Source organism: Calidris pugnax, unplaced genomic scaffold (genome assembly GCF_001431845.1).
Source record: "Calidris pugnax isolate Ruff unplaced genomic scaffold, ASM143184v1 scaffold188, whole genome shotgun sequence".
In the NCBI taxonomy this organism is placed as follows: Eukaryota; Metazoa; Chordata; class Aves; order Charadriiformes; family Scolopacidae; genus Calidris; species Calidris pugnax.
This window is the reverse complement of record NW_015091257.1, coordinates 159,800-173,475: the sequence shown is the minus strand read 5'-3', so window position 1 is coordinate 173,475 and position 13,676 is coordinate 159,800. Positions and strand designations below refer to the sequence as shown.

General features: G+C 40.6%; 1 protein-coding gene across 1 annotated transcript in view; it reads right to left on the bottom strand.

Annotated features, from left to right (window-relative positions):
- The window catches only part of AFF3 (AF4/FMR2 family member 3), a 296,657-nt gene extending 292,136 nt beyond the window's left edge, over positions 1-4,521 (bottom strand). The window contains exons 1-3 of the mRNA XM_014960165.1: positions 4,466-4,521; positions 3,479-3,559; positions 1,210-1,330 (exon numbers count right to left, since the gene is read on the bottom strand). Of these exons, the coding sequence (XP_014815651.1) occupies positions 1,210-1,330; positions 3,479-3,559; positions 4,466-4,521 (258 nt within the window). The remainder of the gene's footprint in view (positions 1-1,209; positions 1,331-3,478; positions 3,560-4,465) is intronic.
- Between the last annotated feature and the right edge of the window lie 9,155 nt (positions 4,522-13,676).

Here is a 13,676-nt window from a genome sequence, read left to right as displayed (position 1 = left end):
CCACCAAATGGAAAATTATTAAGTCCCCATAGGAGCAGAGTCCTCACAAAATGCCAAGACACAGCTGACTTAAGCTTTTCAGGCTTTTTTCCATGGATTAGTCCTTGATTGGTCTCACAGTAGACATTTCAAGTAGAGCCTTAAGGAGTTCAAGGCATTTCCCACTGTTTCTAAACGCCTTTGTAATGAATCTGAAATTCGGGCAGCTGGAGGTCAGCTTCAAGGCAGACAGAGCTGTCCTCTACCCAGGGACATGGTTTGAAAGTGCTAGATCTTTCTTTTTTATTAGGGAATAGAAAGAAACAACATTCTGGAAAAACAGCAAGCTAAAAGCTGTTGAACAGGATGGGCATGGGCAGAAACAAAGAAGCGTGGAAGTCACTTAGGGAAGCCAAGTGCCAGGTCCCAGATAGGACTCCTGCAAATTGGCACTAAAGCACCCAAAGCATTAAGGACAACTGTTGCTGCCGTAGATGGAAAGGCTTCACTATGTGGTGGTTTTAACAGTAACTTGGACATTATTGGAAGGGCACAGTAGATGATACATGATGATGCTTTGATGCATGCAGGGGAAGCCACAAGGGTGTGGTTTGCAGACTTCTGCAAGGTGCAGAGGAACCTGCTTGACTTGACCCTTTGAACAGAGAGTGGGGAGAGACAGTTGCACCTCATCACACTACTGTTACCATGAGGAATAAACAGGGAGTTGAGACTCATATCTTACTCCTGCCTTTGGTGAGGGCAAAACGTGTCTAGCTGACAGATTTTGTTGGTAATGCTTACAGGGGAAAAAAAAAAAGCAAACACCAAGATATTTCATTGCATTAACCTTGGCCAGAGCATAATGTTTACTGTATTGCTTGACCTTCACACACAATTCTAACACAATTGTTTTTTCCTAAGTGTTGCAAAAACAGGGCACTGTCACCTTCACCTCCTAGTTTTAATTCCATCTCAAATATTGTTAGGATATTTCTAGTTTATTTTATTCTCATGTGCTGCTGAACACTGTAAGAAGCTTTTATACACACACACATACCTATAAAATCTGATTCTCAATGAACCATAAATGCTCTCTGTGAATTTTGTGAGGCTAGAACCCGTGGGAGGGTGCTGAAACCTGGACAATGCCTTCTGCAGACTGCATTTTTGTACTGTGGAATAAATAAATAAATAAATAAATAAGCCACCCAGCTGGGAAGCATCTACCTTGTATGGTTCACTGAAGAGGGAGTAACTCGTGTTAAACATGCCATCCTCCTGCTGGGCCTCCTGATTTCTCCTTTCCCATTCTTTCCTTCGCAGCACGTTTCTATCCGGCTCGTAGACACTGCAGCAAAAAAAGAGGAATAGCTTTTTAAGAGTTAAAAATTAGCGGGCAACATATAAACCAGCATGAATTTAAAAGTGAAGAACTCTGGTTTGCAGACAGATGGCAAAAATAAGCAAGAACATGAATCAGATGAATGCCAGTCCAAGCAGGCTGGGGAGGCACAGGTCTCTGGGAATGTTGGTGCTTTCTTCACACAGAGAATAGATAATTAAATTCTTACAGAAGAATAAAAAAGAAATCACAGGGCAGGATCTAGTCTGTGCAGAACTTCTCTGCTTGAAATGTGACAAAGGAAATATCTAAGCAACTTTGACAAAGACTGAAAGTACTCTTAAGGCAGATGGTAATTACAGCTATGAGTAAATAGAAATTATGAACATATTTCCACTTATGACATATCCTCTGAGTGTTGTATGAGAATGCTCCTTTTTTCACATGGATGTGTTTCTGTAGTGATTCTTTCATTAACTAGCTCCCTAAAGAGCTGTTAAAACTACATGCTGTAGTGGTTTCCACAGTTAGGCTGCTTCTTCTGATCTCTGTTAATCAGCCAAGTCGTGAAACTACTACTGAAACAATTCCTCTTTCTGATGGATTTGACACTATCACAACTTCAGAGCATGAATAAATGAATACTGGCATGACAGTGTATGTATGGCTGGTAGAGTGTAGCTGGAGAGAGAATAAAATCACTGCATTACACAACAGTATTAATTTTTAGAAATGAGCTAATCTTCAATATAGACATCCAGAATAAAAATTAACTTTTTTCCCCCAAAAAAAAATTCTAATTTAATGCATGACAACGTAAACTGGAGAATCTTTTCCCTGAATCTCCACAGAACACCACAGGATTGCACATTTGCAGTCTGTTACGTTTTACTCTCCTCACAAAGGAAGCCAGTGCGTCTAACAAGGTTTACGTGTTATTTCAGGACAATGTGACGAGTATGCTGATTGCCTATTTTGCTTAGCTCAGCTACTGCCTTTCTTCTGGCACTGTAAATCTGTAAAGTAGAAATATATATTAATGTCGCGTAAGTGCACCATGTGTTAATAAGAAAAAAGGTTGTCTTGCTAAGCAGCTTCCTAGTTAGCAAAACATATGTTGTATCAGCTGCCCACGTGATGTTACCTAGTATGCCTCAGGCAAGGCAGTCAAAAGGCCAACAGCTATCTGATTCTAATTCAAGACTTGAGAGCGCTGAAAATATATGGGACATCTTAGACGCTATAAGTATTTCCAAACAATACCTTAGCAGTCACCAAACAAACACAGACTCTTTTTTTTTTTTTCCTTGTCAATGCTGCTAACTCGAACTGGAGTGCAGAGTACCCTTCTGAGGGGTCTGAGGGCAGATGCCAAATGCTGAGCCGGGCTCTCAAACACGGAGGTTTATTACGAAACACAGAGTTTCAGTACAGCAGATTGGAGGCAGCTTCCAACCACCAGTTTGTTTATTCCACTTACAGGTGGTTTAGCTTTTTGGGTTTCATTCCGTATTTTTCACGAACAATGCATGTTACTCATGCCAACACCCTCTCTTTGAAAAGCAGTGTCATGAAGAGGCAATCATAAGGTTGGAGTTTTGGGCCGGGAAAATGCCCTCCTCCAGGAAGCAGGGGATAGTGAAGGCACCATGGGGCCCCTGTAAGGGAAGATCATCTGCTGCCCATGCTGCCAAGGCCAGAGGCAGAGCAGTTGTCATTTACTGCTAGGCGAGCCATGGTCCTCAGTTACTACACCATGCTATCTGAGCATACTCACATCAGTTAAGTCAGGGTCAAAGACTTTCAAACAACAACCTCTGCGTCTAACGTAGACTTTCTGGCATCCTGAATAGCTGCTGCTAGGTTGGGTTTTTCTGGAGTTGCAGAGGTGAAGTTATAACTCCATCCTCAGCCACATTTCCTCATCCAGAACCTGTTGACTCTTTGAGACGCTTTGTATTGGACTCTAGCCTGCAGTCAAACAGAGATGGGCAGCTCCCCTGAGATTAATTATAATACTGATCTCTGCCTGGCTTCTTGGAAGTAAACAAGCGCAACATTCTTCACTGGGCCTCATACGAATTTAAAAATGCACTGATGTGATACTCCAGAAGTGGAAGGATATTTTTATCCCTTCATTTGATGGAGACATACTTGATGAAGACATTCAAGTCGTCAGATCTCTGAACCCCCTTCCCGAGTGAGAAGTTCACTGTTGGCACCGCAATGCACAACCTGCAATAATTCAGAATGATTATGCAAATGGCAGAACTGTGTGACAATGCCTAATATGCCAGCTATAAGCAGTAAGTTGGGAAGAGCTACAAGTTGAGAATGTATTCCTTTGGTAATACCAGATGGCAAAATCTCTAGCATTTGTGAGGCTGCTCCTTATTTGCATGAACATTGCAACAATCACATTTCCTTGAACGTATGTCGCCAAATGTATTTATTTATTTTGGTTCAAGGAGAATACTGCCAACTGCTATAATTGTCCTTATTGCAAACACTTCAGTTAATGGAAAATTATTCTTTTTAATAGTTTTCTTGCTTCTTTCTTTTTTAAAATTTGTAATTTAAAACAATCTCAAATGTACATGTACCTTTTTAATCATTTACAGTGTGTGCCTTTTCCATAGCTAAGCCATGAAGAAAGAGTTCATGAAAGTCTCAAGATTTTTTCCTCATTGGGGCACGTGTGCGTATGTGGGTGATGTATGCATATACATGTGTTATATGCATGCTCGCACATCAGTTTATTTATGAAGAGTTTCGCTAGTATGGCCCAAAATGTTGAAGCAGTTTTGCAAGACTTGGAAACCAAAGAACATGCAACCATTCATCTCTCAAAAGTCAGTGTCATTTATATTTGTTTCATACAGGTCAAACTCCAAAAGGATGAATTTTAATCATTTTTAAATGGTGTACTGTTGTTTTTAAAATGCTGCATCTGTTTCAAATTCATGCTCTAACTGACATGAACTGAAGCATGAGCAACAAGACAAAACACTTGCAGAAGTTATATATGAACAAATAATGTATTACAACAATTACACTATCTCAAATTTAGCACACTGGTTTAAAACCGCACTGTGATTTATCTCAGCCCTAAGCTCTGAAAAAGAGACATACTGGACTTACCAATGAATTATGTCTAAATACAGTGTCTCAGGCTCAAAGCACTTCCAGAACACCATCACCACCACATGGTAACAGCAGCCCTACCCTCTCTGCTTCTTCTTAGGATGCTTTGAATAATTTCACTCTCAGGTATTTTACAGAGCAGAATACCAACAGTTTGCCAAACTTCTCAGAATAGGTCTATTAAATAAATTTCCATCTGTTGTGATGCCTTTTGGAAGATTACCTTGATGGCCACCCACTCTTCGGCTGTGTGCTAGGTGAGCGTGGCTCCCCATGAGACCAGCCTGAAGAGGAGAGCTCAGGCACGCTGGTGCCTGGTGGGAGGGCGGCTGCAGCACCAGCCTCCCCACAGTACTGACAGAAATGCTCGAAGCTCTCTTCATTCTACTCCTGACATCAGAAGGAACCGCTTCCTTTAGTCCTTAATTAGAAATAGAGAGAGACGGCTCAGGGGACAGCTGAGGAGCAGAGCAATAACCTTACCTAAAAAACCTGGGACTGGATTTAATCTCCTACAAACTCCAAAGAGTTATGTAGTCTCAGGCTAGGCTGAAAGCAATCATATAAAAGCCTAAAGTTTTAAGCATTGAAGAGTCTCCTTTTGTTTTTTTCTTTTTTCTTTTTTTTTTTTTTTGTTTTGTTTTAAAGCACATTATTTCTGACTCAATTTATCTCCCTTGGACATCGCTGCTTGAAACAACTCAAATAAAAAGGTCTAATCTCCACGATGAACAGGGTGGAGACAATGCACCTACATGTTCTCTTGTCCGTCAGTCATCTTCTCTGCTCCTTTGTGTGCACAGTGGGAAGCATAAGATGAAAGACAGTTTGGCCATTTTTTTTTTTTCTTTTTTTTTTTTTTTGTTTTGTTTTAAAGCACATTATTTCTGACTCAATTTATCTCCCTTGGACATCGCTGCTTGAAACAACTCAAATAAAAAGGTCTAATCTCCACGATGAACAGGGTGGAGACAATGCACCTACATGTTCTCTTGTCCGTCAGTCTTAGGGAACGCCCAAGTTTTGCATTCGGAGGAGGATGTCCTTTCCCACAAACCAAAGCACTGCACCTTCACTGAGGAATTACGTGCCTTTGCAGGCGTATGGTGTGCATTAACGACGCTGCTTGACCTTTGCAGAAGCCACAGAAGTGCCACATCACTATGGGGGGATTCAGGAAGGATACTGTTATTTTGCTACGAGACCAGCATCCTCATAACAGCTGGCATCTTTGAGGCTGTGAAAGACACGGGTAGGTAAAATGAGGGCAAGGTTGCTGGCGCTCCTCTTGCCTCGCATCAGTTTATTTTCTGGCAAAGGAAGGGGACAGTCACTCAGGCTGCCTTGACGGCACAACAGAGGAAGGCGTTACCATGCCTGTGCACACACCTGGTGACAATTACTGAACTCGTTATAGTTTGCAGTAACCTGCAATCTCGCCTTTGCCTTTCCAGACCTCCCAATATCATTTTCCAGTCCAAAGACTTTAGTTCATTATTCGCTGAATCGTGTGGGCTTTGCAACCCACCCCACCACCACCACCCCTCCAACACACACCTTCCTTCTACCTTCCCACGCGCATAAATATTGTGCTATAGATGTAGCAGGAGCAGCTTGTTTATTTGCAGTTAATATTTTTGACCCAGGTTGATCTCCTTCACCCCGGCAACTATGTGTGGCACTTTGCACAAAACTTTCAGAACCTGAAGTCTAGAAATATTAATAACAAAAGCAGAGTTGACAACTCACGCTAACATGCCATGATTTCTTAAATTGGCAAAAACACAGTTCTCACGGGCCCCTGGCAAGCCTTCGCTAGGGAAGACCTAGATCCCATTTGCAAGGGCTGAGCTTCTTTCCCAGATTTTGTTGACTTCTTCATTTGTGCCCAAACTGACCCCTCTTCTTCCATAATCAGATTAAGAGGCTCCTTACAAAATGCCATTGGCCCACAACACCCACTCTCAGCGTGGTGGAAATGATACCATGCCCAAGCTGCCAGGAGGAGCCCCTCAATATCCCCTGAGAGCACACAGAGCTGATCACGTTCCAAACTAACGGGGGCGGGGGAACCTAAACCAAAACCACAACCCACGCCATAAGTGACCAAAAGATACGTGTGTTTCAAGAGTAAAACTAGACCAGTGAACAAGTTGTCTGTGAGGACACATATATCTTTGAAATTAAATTTTAGCACACGGTCATTTCTGAATTATGAACAAAGTTGGAACTGCTTCAAAACCATGAAAAGCAGGCAATATGTCAAGAAAATAAATTTTAAAATGATTATTCTCAACATTTCCCCACAAATTGTGATCTGGCGCACAAGTCAATATACTAAATTTCAGGCTGAAGTGAGGACAATTTCTTAAATATTTAATAGTCTAATTCTCCTCTGAATTACCAATTTATGCCAAAGCAGCTAAACAGAGTAACTCTAGGAAAAAACTTACACAACACAAAAAAACCCCAGTCCATCCCCGATGCAAGAGAGTGATTATGAAACTGTATTCAGAATGGAAATTAGATTTTGAATTTAAATATGCCATGATTCCCATATTTCTGCAATATTTTAAAATACAAAAAGACTAACCAACCTGAAACCTTGTAAAGGCAATAGCCCCAAACATTTTTAGAAAACAGCCTTAATTCTGACAATTTAATTACAACAGTTCAAGTTATTTTGCTTGCTGAATTGCTGTGCTTAACATGGAAGTGCTATCATTTAATGCCTGTTTTTGATTTTACTGCTCATGTCCATGGTTTTCCCTGGCCAATTTCTTGGTATCAGTTCCATTTTCAGCTAAGTATAAACAATGCCCGTTTGGGAACTAATTGCTAATGGGTTATGGGGAGCTCTTAGAGATGGCAACCTTACATTTTTGAGCATTAAATGTTTTCCCTAATGACATTTGAACTGTCGGTTCGATTATAACAAAGGGGCTGCCTTTGATGAACAAGTGATATAATCAATAAAGTACCTTCCTAGGTTGCAACCGACTTTTTTAGACTTTTTATCTAGCTTAAACAGCAGAAGTTAATTTGAGGATTTTTACAGTATTTTTTCCCATTTACAAACAGAAATGCCGTGGGGTAAAGCAATTACTCTGATTTACTGTTTTCACTTTGATTGAACATAAAGATGTAGCAGGGTCTCAAAAAAGCAGTAACTTAACAAACTGTGCTCCTATCCACAGACAGATAAAGTACCTACTTTGCTATTTCAAAGAGTTTACCTCCAGGCAGCAGCACAGAGCAAACATCAATCAATGACATGTGTCTGAGATGAGATTGATGTTTACTCTCACAGCTTTTCATCCTACATCCAATAAATTATTTTTCCTTCACCAAAATGCCTGGTGAAATTTCATTTTTCACTTTGCAGTATCAGTTTTAAAACTTTAGCTTCCAGCAATTTAAAAGCTAGGATTCATTGAGGCTTCAGCTTTTACAGCCTGTTTATGATTTGTATTAACCATGAAACACTACCGTCCAAACATGAATATGATCAGGGGGAGCTGAGCCGGGTTGGCCGCTCGCACAGTGGCAGGTGCCGGCTGGAAGGTGCGAGATTGCTTTAATTATCTGCCTGGAAATTCCGAGTCTGAAAACTGGGAGCTATATTTTCAGGAGCAGATATATCGCGTCTACCAAATGAATGCATATATACATATCATATCTGCAAAATCAGCATCTGAGAGTTCAAGGCAGGTCTTCTGAGGGCTCATGCTGGGCAACTGGAAGGAGCCAAGGAAAGACTAATTGTGGGTGCAGTTATTACCTTATAGGTGCTCACATCTGACATTCACAAAATGTGAGTGCTTTGCATGCAATCTGGATGAATTTTAAATATGTATTGAAATATTGGGAAAACCAAGGGTTGCAGTTGAGAGTGGGATCTAGGTTGTTGAGTCAGAGCAGTAACATCACAACAGAGGAACATTAAAAAAAAATCCAATTTAGTTCAACATCTGCTTGTACAAGATCACCTCTTCCAGCTCTGCTACATAAGAAACATGCACATTTTCTTCCCTCAGAGAAGTTCTGCTCAATGAGAGAAACTGAGACATAATCCCATATTTTTTTTTTTTTATTTTCAGGAAAAATAACTACATCATATTACACAAATCTACCAGTCCATACCTACAGTATACACAGTTATCAAGAAACTCACCATTCAGTATTAATGGGTAATTCTATATTCAGTGCCTTACTTTTGTGCTACTAAGTGCTGGTGCTCTCTTTTATAACCCTAAAACTGCTAGCAAAAATACCAAAGATGGATGAAGATCTAATAATGACACTGAGCCAAACTAGAAACAGAACATTACTATTACTTTTAATTTTGCATTGCTTTAACAATATGCTGTTTGAAAGTATGTTCTCAAGTTACAAATTCACCACTATTAATAATCTTACACCTGTAATGGGTGTTTCTTTTTCTCCACAATCCAAAATTATATTTAAAATCTCCAGAAATTAAATGGAGATCTTAGCTGTCAAGAAACAGACACAGTGGATGAGATAGGGGAAAGTATTCCCTTTGTATCCTCATCCATATTTTGCAAGTGGAGAGAAAAAGTTTACCAAGACTGAAGAGCACAAACCAGACAAAGCACAGTGAAGCCCTTTCATTTGGTTTTGTTAATGTTACTTTTATACTGTAATTCAAAAACACAACAGCTGAGGGGATCAATAAGGAATCTTTTTTTTTCTGCCTAACCTAACACTGCTGAATTCCCTGGATTCACACGGCCTTACCTAACTTGGTGATGCCTATATCTGATCCAGTTTCTTCTTACATTGCTTCCCTGCCAGAGATGTCAGACACAACGCCCCACTTGTCTGTTTTTTCTCCACAAGGATTTCTGCTTTCTGTGGCATCCTTATGCATGGGAAACTGTTCTAGTTATCATCTGCCAAGCTTGTGTGGTATTTTTTGCCATAGAAACTTCTTCTTTACTTTCTTTACAGTAATAATTAGTAAAAAATGATAAGTTGGGTTTTTTTAACCAACCAACCGGCTCATCTCTGTAGAGGATGTGCACACATAGGCAAATTATTCATATAGTCTTGCTGCATAACCTGTAAAGTTTACAGACTGTGGCACATGAAGGACACCCAGGCGATTAGGCCCAGTCAGCATGAGTTCATGAAAGGCAGGTCCTGCTTAACCTGATCTCCTTCTATGACAAACTGACTCGCCTGGTGGATGAGGGAAAGGCTGTGGATGTTGTTTACCTGGACTTTAGTAAGGCCTTTGATACAGTCTCCCACAGTATCCTCCTGGAGAAACTGGCTGTCCATGGCTTAGATGGGAATGCTCTCTGCTGGGTTAAAAACTGGCTGGAGGGCTGGGCCCAGAGAGGGGTGGTGAATGGAGTCAAATCCAGTTGGAGGCCAGACCTATCATTATCAATGATCTGGATGAGAGGATTGAGTGCATCCTCAGTAAATTTGTAGATGACACCAAGTTAGGTGGGAGCGTTGATGTGCTTGAGGGTAGGAAGGCTCCACAGAGGGATCTGGACAGGCTGGATTGATGGGCCAAGGCCTGAAGTTCAATAAGGCCAAGTGCTGGGTCCTGCACTTGGGTCACACCAACCCCATGCAGCGCTACAGGCTGGGGGCAGAGTGGCTGGAGAGCTGCCTGGCAGAAAAGGACCTGGGGGTGCTGGTCGACTGTTGGCTGAACATGAGCCAGCAGTGTGCCCAGGTGGCCAAGAAGGCCAACGGCATCCTGGCCTGTATCAGGAACAGTGTGGTGAATAGGACCCAAGAGGTGATCATCCCTCTGTACTTGGCACTGGTGAGGCCTCACCTCGAGTACTGTGTCCAGTTTTGGGCTCCCTACCACAAAAAAGACATAGAGGTGCTGGAGTGGGTCCAGAGAAGGGCAACAAAGATGGTGAAGGGTCTGGAGAACAAGTCTTATGAGGAGAGGCTGAGGGAGCTGGGGTTGTTCAGCCTGGAGAAGAGGAGGCTGAGGGGAGACCTTATTGCTCTCTACAACTACCTGAAAGGAGGGTGTAGAGAGGTGGGGGTCGGTCTCTTCTGCCGAGTCACAGGTGACAGGACAAGAGGAAATGGCCTCAAGCTGCACCAGGGGAAGTTCAGATGGGATATTAGGAAAAACTTTTACACTGAAAGTGTTATTAAGCATTGGAATGCGCTGCCCAGGGAAGTGGCTGAGTCACCATCCCTGGTGGTATTTAAAAGATGAGTAACATAGTGCTTAGTGACATGGTATAGTGATGGGTTTTGTCAGTGTTAGGCTGACAGTTGGACTAGGTGATCTGAAAGGTCCCATCCAATCTTGGCAATTCTATGATTCTATGACTAAATATTGCAATAAATTGAACTTACTGCTATCATTGCGTGATTTCTAGGGATGATCTGAACATTTTAAACATAATGAAAAAAAATCTGGCCTTTTAAAAATCTATTTGACATTTTGCAGAAAGTGTTTAATACTTTATTCAAAATGTTTGTTGAGCTTCTTATTGATGTGTTTGCTGAAAACTGGATTTCAGTCAATAAAGATCTTCAGGGCTAGTTTCAGTAGTAAAAAAAAATGAAAACAAGTATCCTGAAAATTGTGAAAAATTATGTTTTGCCGCTATGATCTTTTTCTTGAATAAATGTCTTTCAGAGAAAAAAAACCAAACACCTCTTTGCTCCCATTCTTTCCTAGAAACTTAAATAGCCTGTTCTTTCCACAGAGCCCTGAACAGTGACCCATCTACACGCAGCTAATTGCAGGACTGAGAAGCACACCAAGGTATACTTCACATACCACACAAAAATTGAAAGCTCTGTAACTGGTAGAAAAATGTTATCACGCAATTCACCCTGGTGCAACTTGACTTAAAGTAGCAAAAGCAAAGATTGTAATGAATCATTAAGGCCTGATCTAAGAGCACTTCACCACTACAGAGATAACAGAAGTATTTATTAGAAAACATTCTCACACAGTAGCAAAAGGAGCAAAACTTTACAGACTTCCATGGATGACAAAGATGAGCAGTTTCAATTTAAGTTGTTAAATGCTCTTGGTGTTATTAAGAACCCCCCATGAAACATGAATGAAAGACATACAGAGATTCAGTACCTAAATGCAAAGGCTGTGAAAACGCTTGCCTATATTTATATTCTGTGCACTTGATTTTACATCAACATTCAAAACTATCTGATGTCCAAAAGGCAACAAAATACAGTGCTGAAGTACAGGACACAGGATTACAGCTTTATGTATTATTGTACTTTCACAGAAAACCAAAGTACAGTATTTCATTATGAATGTGTCAGCTGTTAGTAACCATCAAATCTATGACTCATGAAAACGTCTATACGTGTTTTATTAACAAAGCAACATTTCCAATTTGCTCTTACTGTAATGGATAATGACTGAAGGTTCATCAGGGTTAATCAAGAAAATTATGTAAATTTTATATTGTATTATGTTTCACTTGGCTTAAAATGGATCTTGGGCGACAGTCTTTTTTATGTGTTCAATCATGATTTACACCATTATGGAAACCACACAACAGCCCTCATGTGAAAAAAAAAATAATGAACAACTCAGTGCATAAGTCATCAGATTTTTAGGCATTTGCAGAAAATCACTTCTTGGGATCTTCAGTGGACAGTCACAGAGTTTGTTTTTTGTAGAAATAGAATCAATATGTTTTGAGATGCCTTGCTTTAATTTATCTTTCTTTCCTATTTTATAGATAGATGGAGACCCTATTATAGCATTTTATATATTACAGATGAGCCATCACTACGTACAGGTAAGGCTGAACTGAGTTCTAAATGGATGTATGTTTGCTTGTCTACATGACAAAAATAAATTTGGATTATGTTAATAACTGCACATGAAGATAAAACAATGACTAAAGTAGTTAAACTCTATGCCAGCTGTACAAATACAAAAAGAATCAGCCACTGTAAATGCCCAAATAATAAATCCAGTAAAGGCTGTGCCTTTGTTTATATGAACACCTGAAATGTAGCTCACTATATGAAGAAATTGTGATTGTTTTTAGCAACAGTTTGTTTGTATCAGAGTCTGTCAGCACAAAATCTTGTTATGGAGAGTTACAAGGTTCCACCTTCATTCTGCTCAATTGAGGTAGAACATTTAGAAAATGGAATGAGAGATATATATCTATAAAAACCTAAACCTAAATCACAATCTAAATCTATCTACCTAGTGCCTACATAAACAGCTTGCTTTCCTAGAAAAAAAAAGGACCACTGTAAGAAGTCTGGGTTCAAGCACCTAAGAAAGTTATGGTTAATATGCAACTTTAAGCTACAAACAGTAAAAAACAAATCGTTATATAGAGGATGTTTAACTCTCCTTTCACAAGAAACTAGTACCAGCCGACCATACTGCATTGCACCATACAGCTAGCTAGCTTCTGTAACATACATTGTATACTTTTAACCTCCAGCAAAATGCAAATTTCTTCCCAGTTCTTTCTTCTGAAAATGGAGAACTGGACCTGAGGTTTATGCTTGACCAAGTAACAATTTCACCACATCCCTGGAACCTGCACAAGAAAAGTGCACAGCACACAAACTATATGACTTCTAGTTTCTTACTCATTATAACCTGCTTGCCCTGTGCCACTGTCGTATTTTGACATGTAGCCCCAAGGGATAGGCAGTCAAAATTAGGAAGAGAAGTTAGCCAAAACCAGAATACCTGTGCATAAAAGAATAAATACATGAATAAAAATGTATACATGTTAAAATGATGAAAAGGTTAAAACTCTGATGCCCCGTGACTGGTGTAATTCATGTAAGCTGCTTACACATGCTAGTCCCACTTCATTCTGCCTATGAAGATGACCTATGAAAAGGACCTGGGGGTGCTGGTCGACTGTTGGCTGAACATGAGCCAGCAGTGTGCCCAGGTGGCCAAGAAGGCCAATGGTATCCTGGCCTGTATCAGGAACAGTGTGGTGAGTAGGACCCGAGAGGTGATCATCCCCCTGTACTCGCACTGATGAGGCCTCACCTCGAGGACTGTGTCCAGTTTTGGGCTCCCTACCATAAAAAAGACATTGAGGTGCTGGAGTGGGTCCAGAGAAGAGCAACAGAGCTGGTGAGGGGTCTGGAGAGTAAGTCTTATGAGGAGAGGTTGAGGGAGCTGGGGTTGTTTAGTCTGAAGAAGAGGAGGCTGAGGGGAGACCTTATC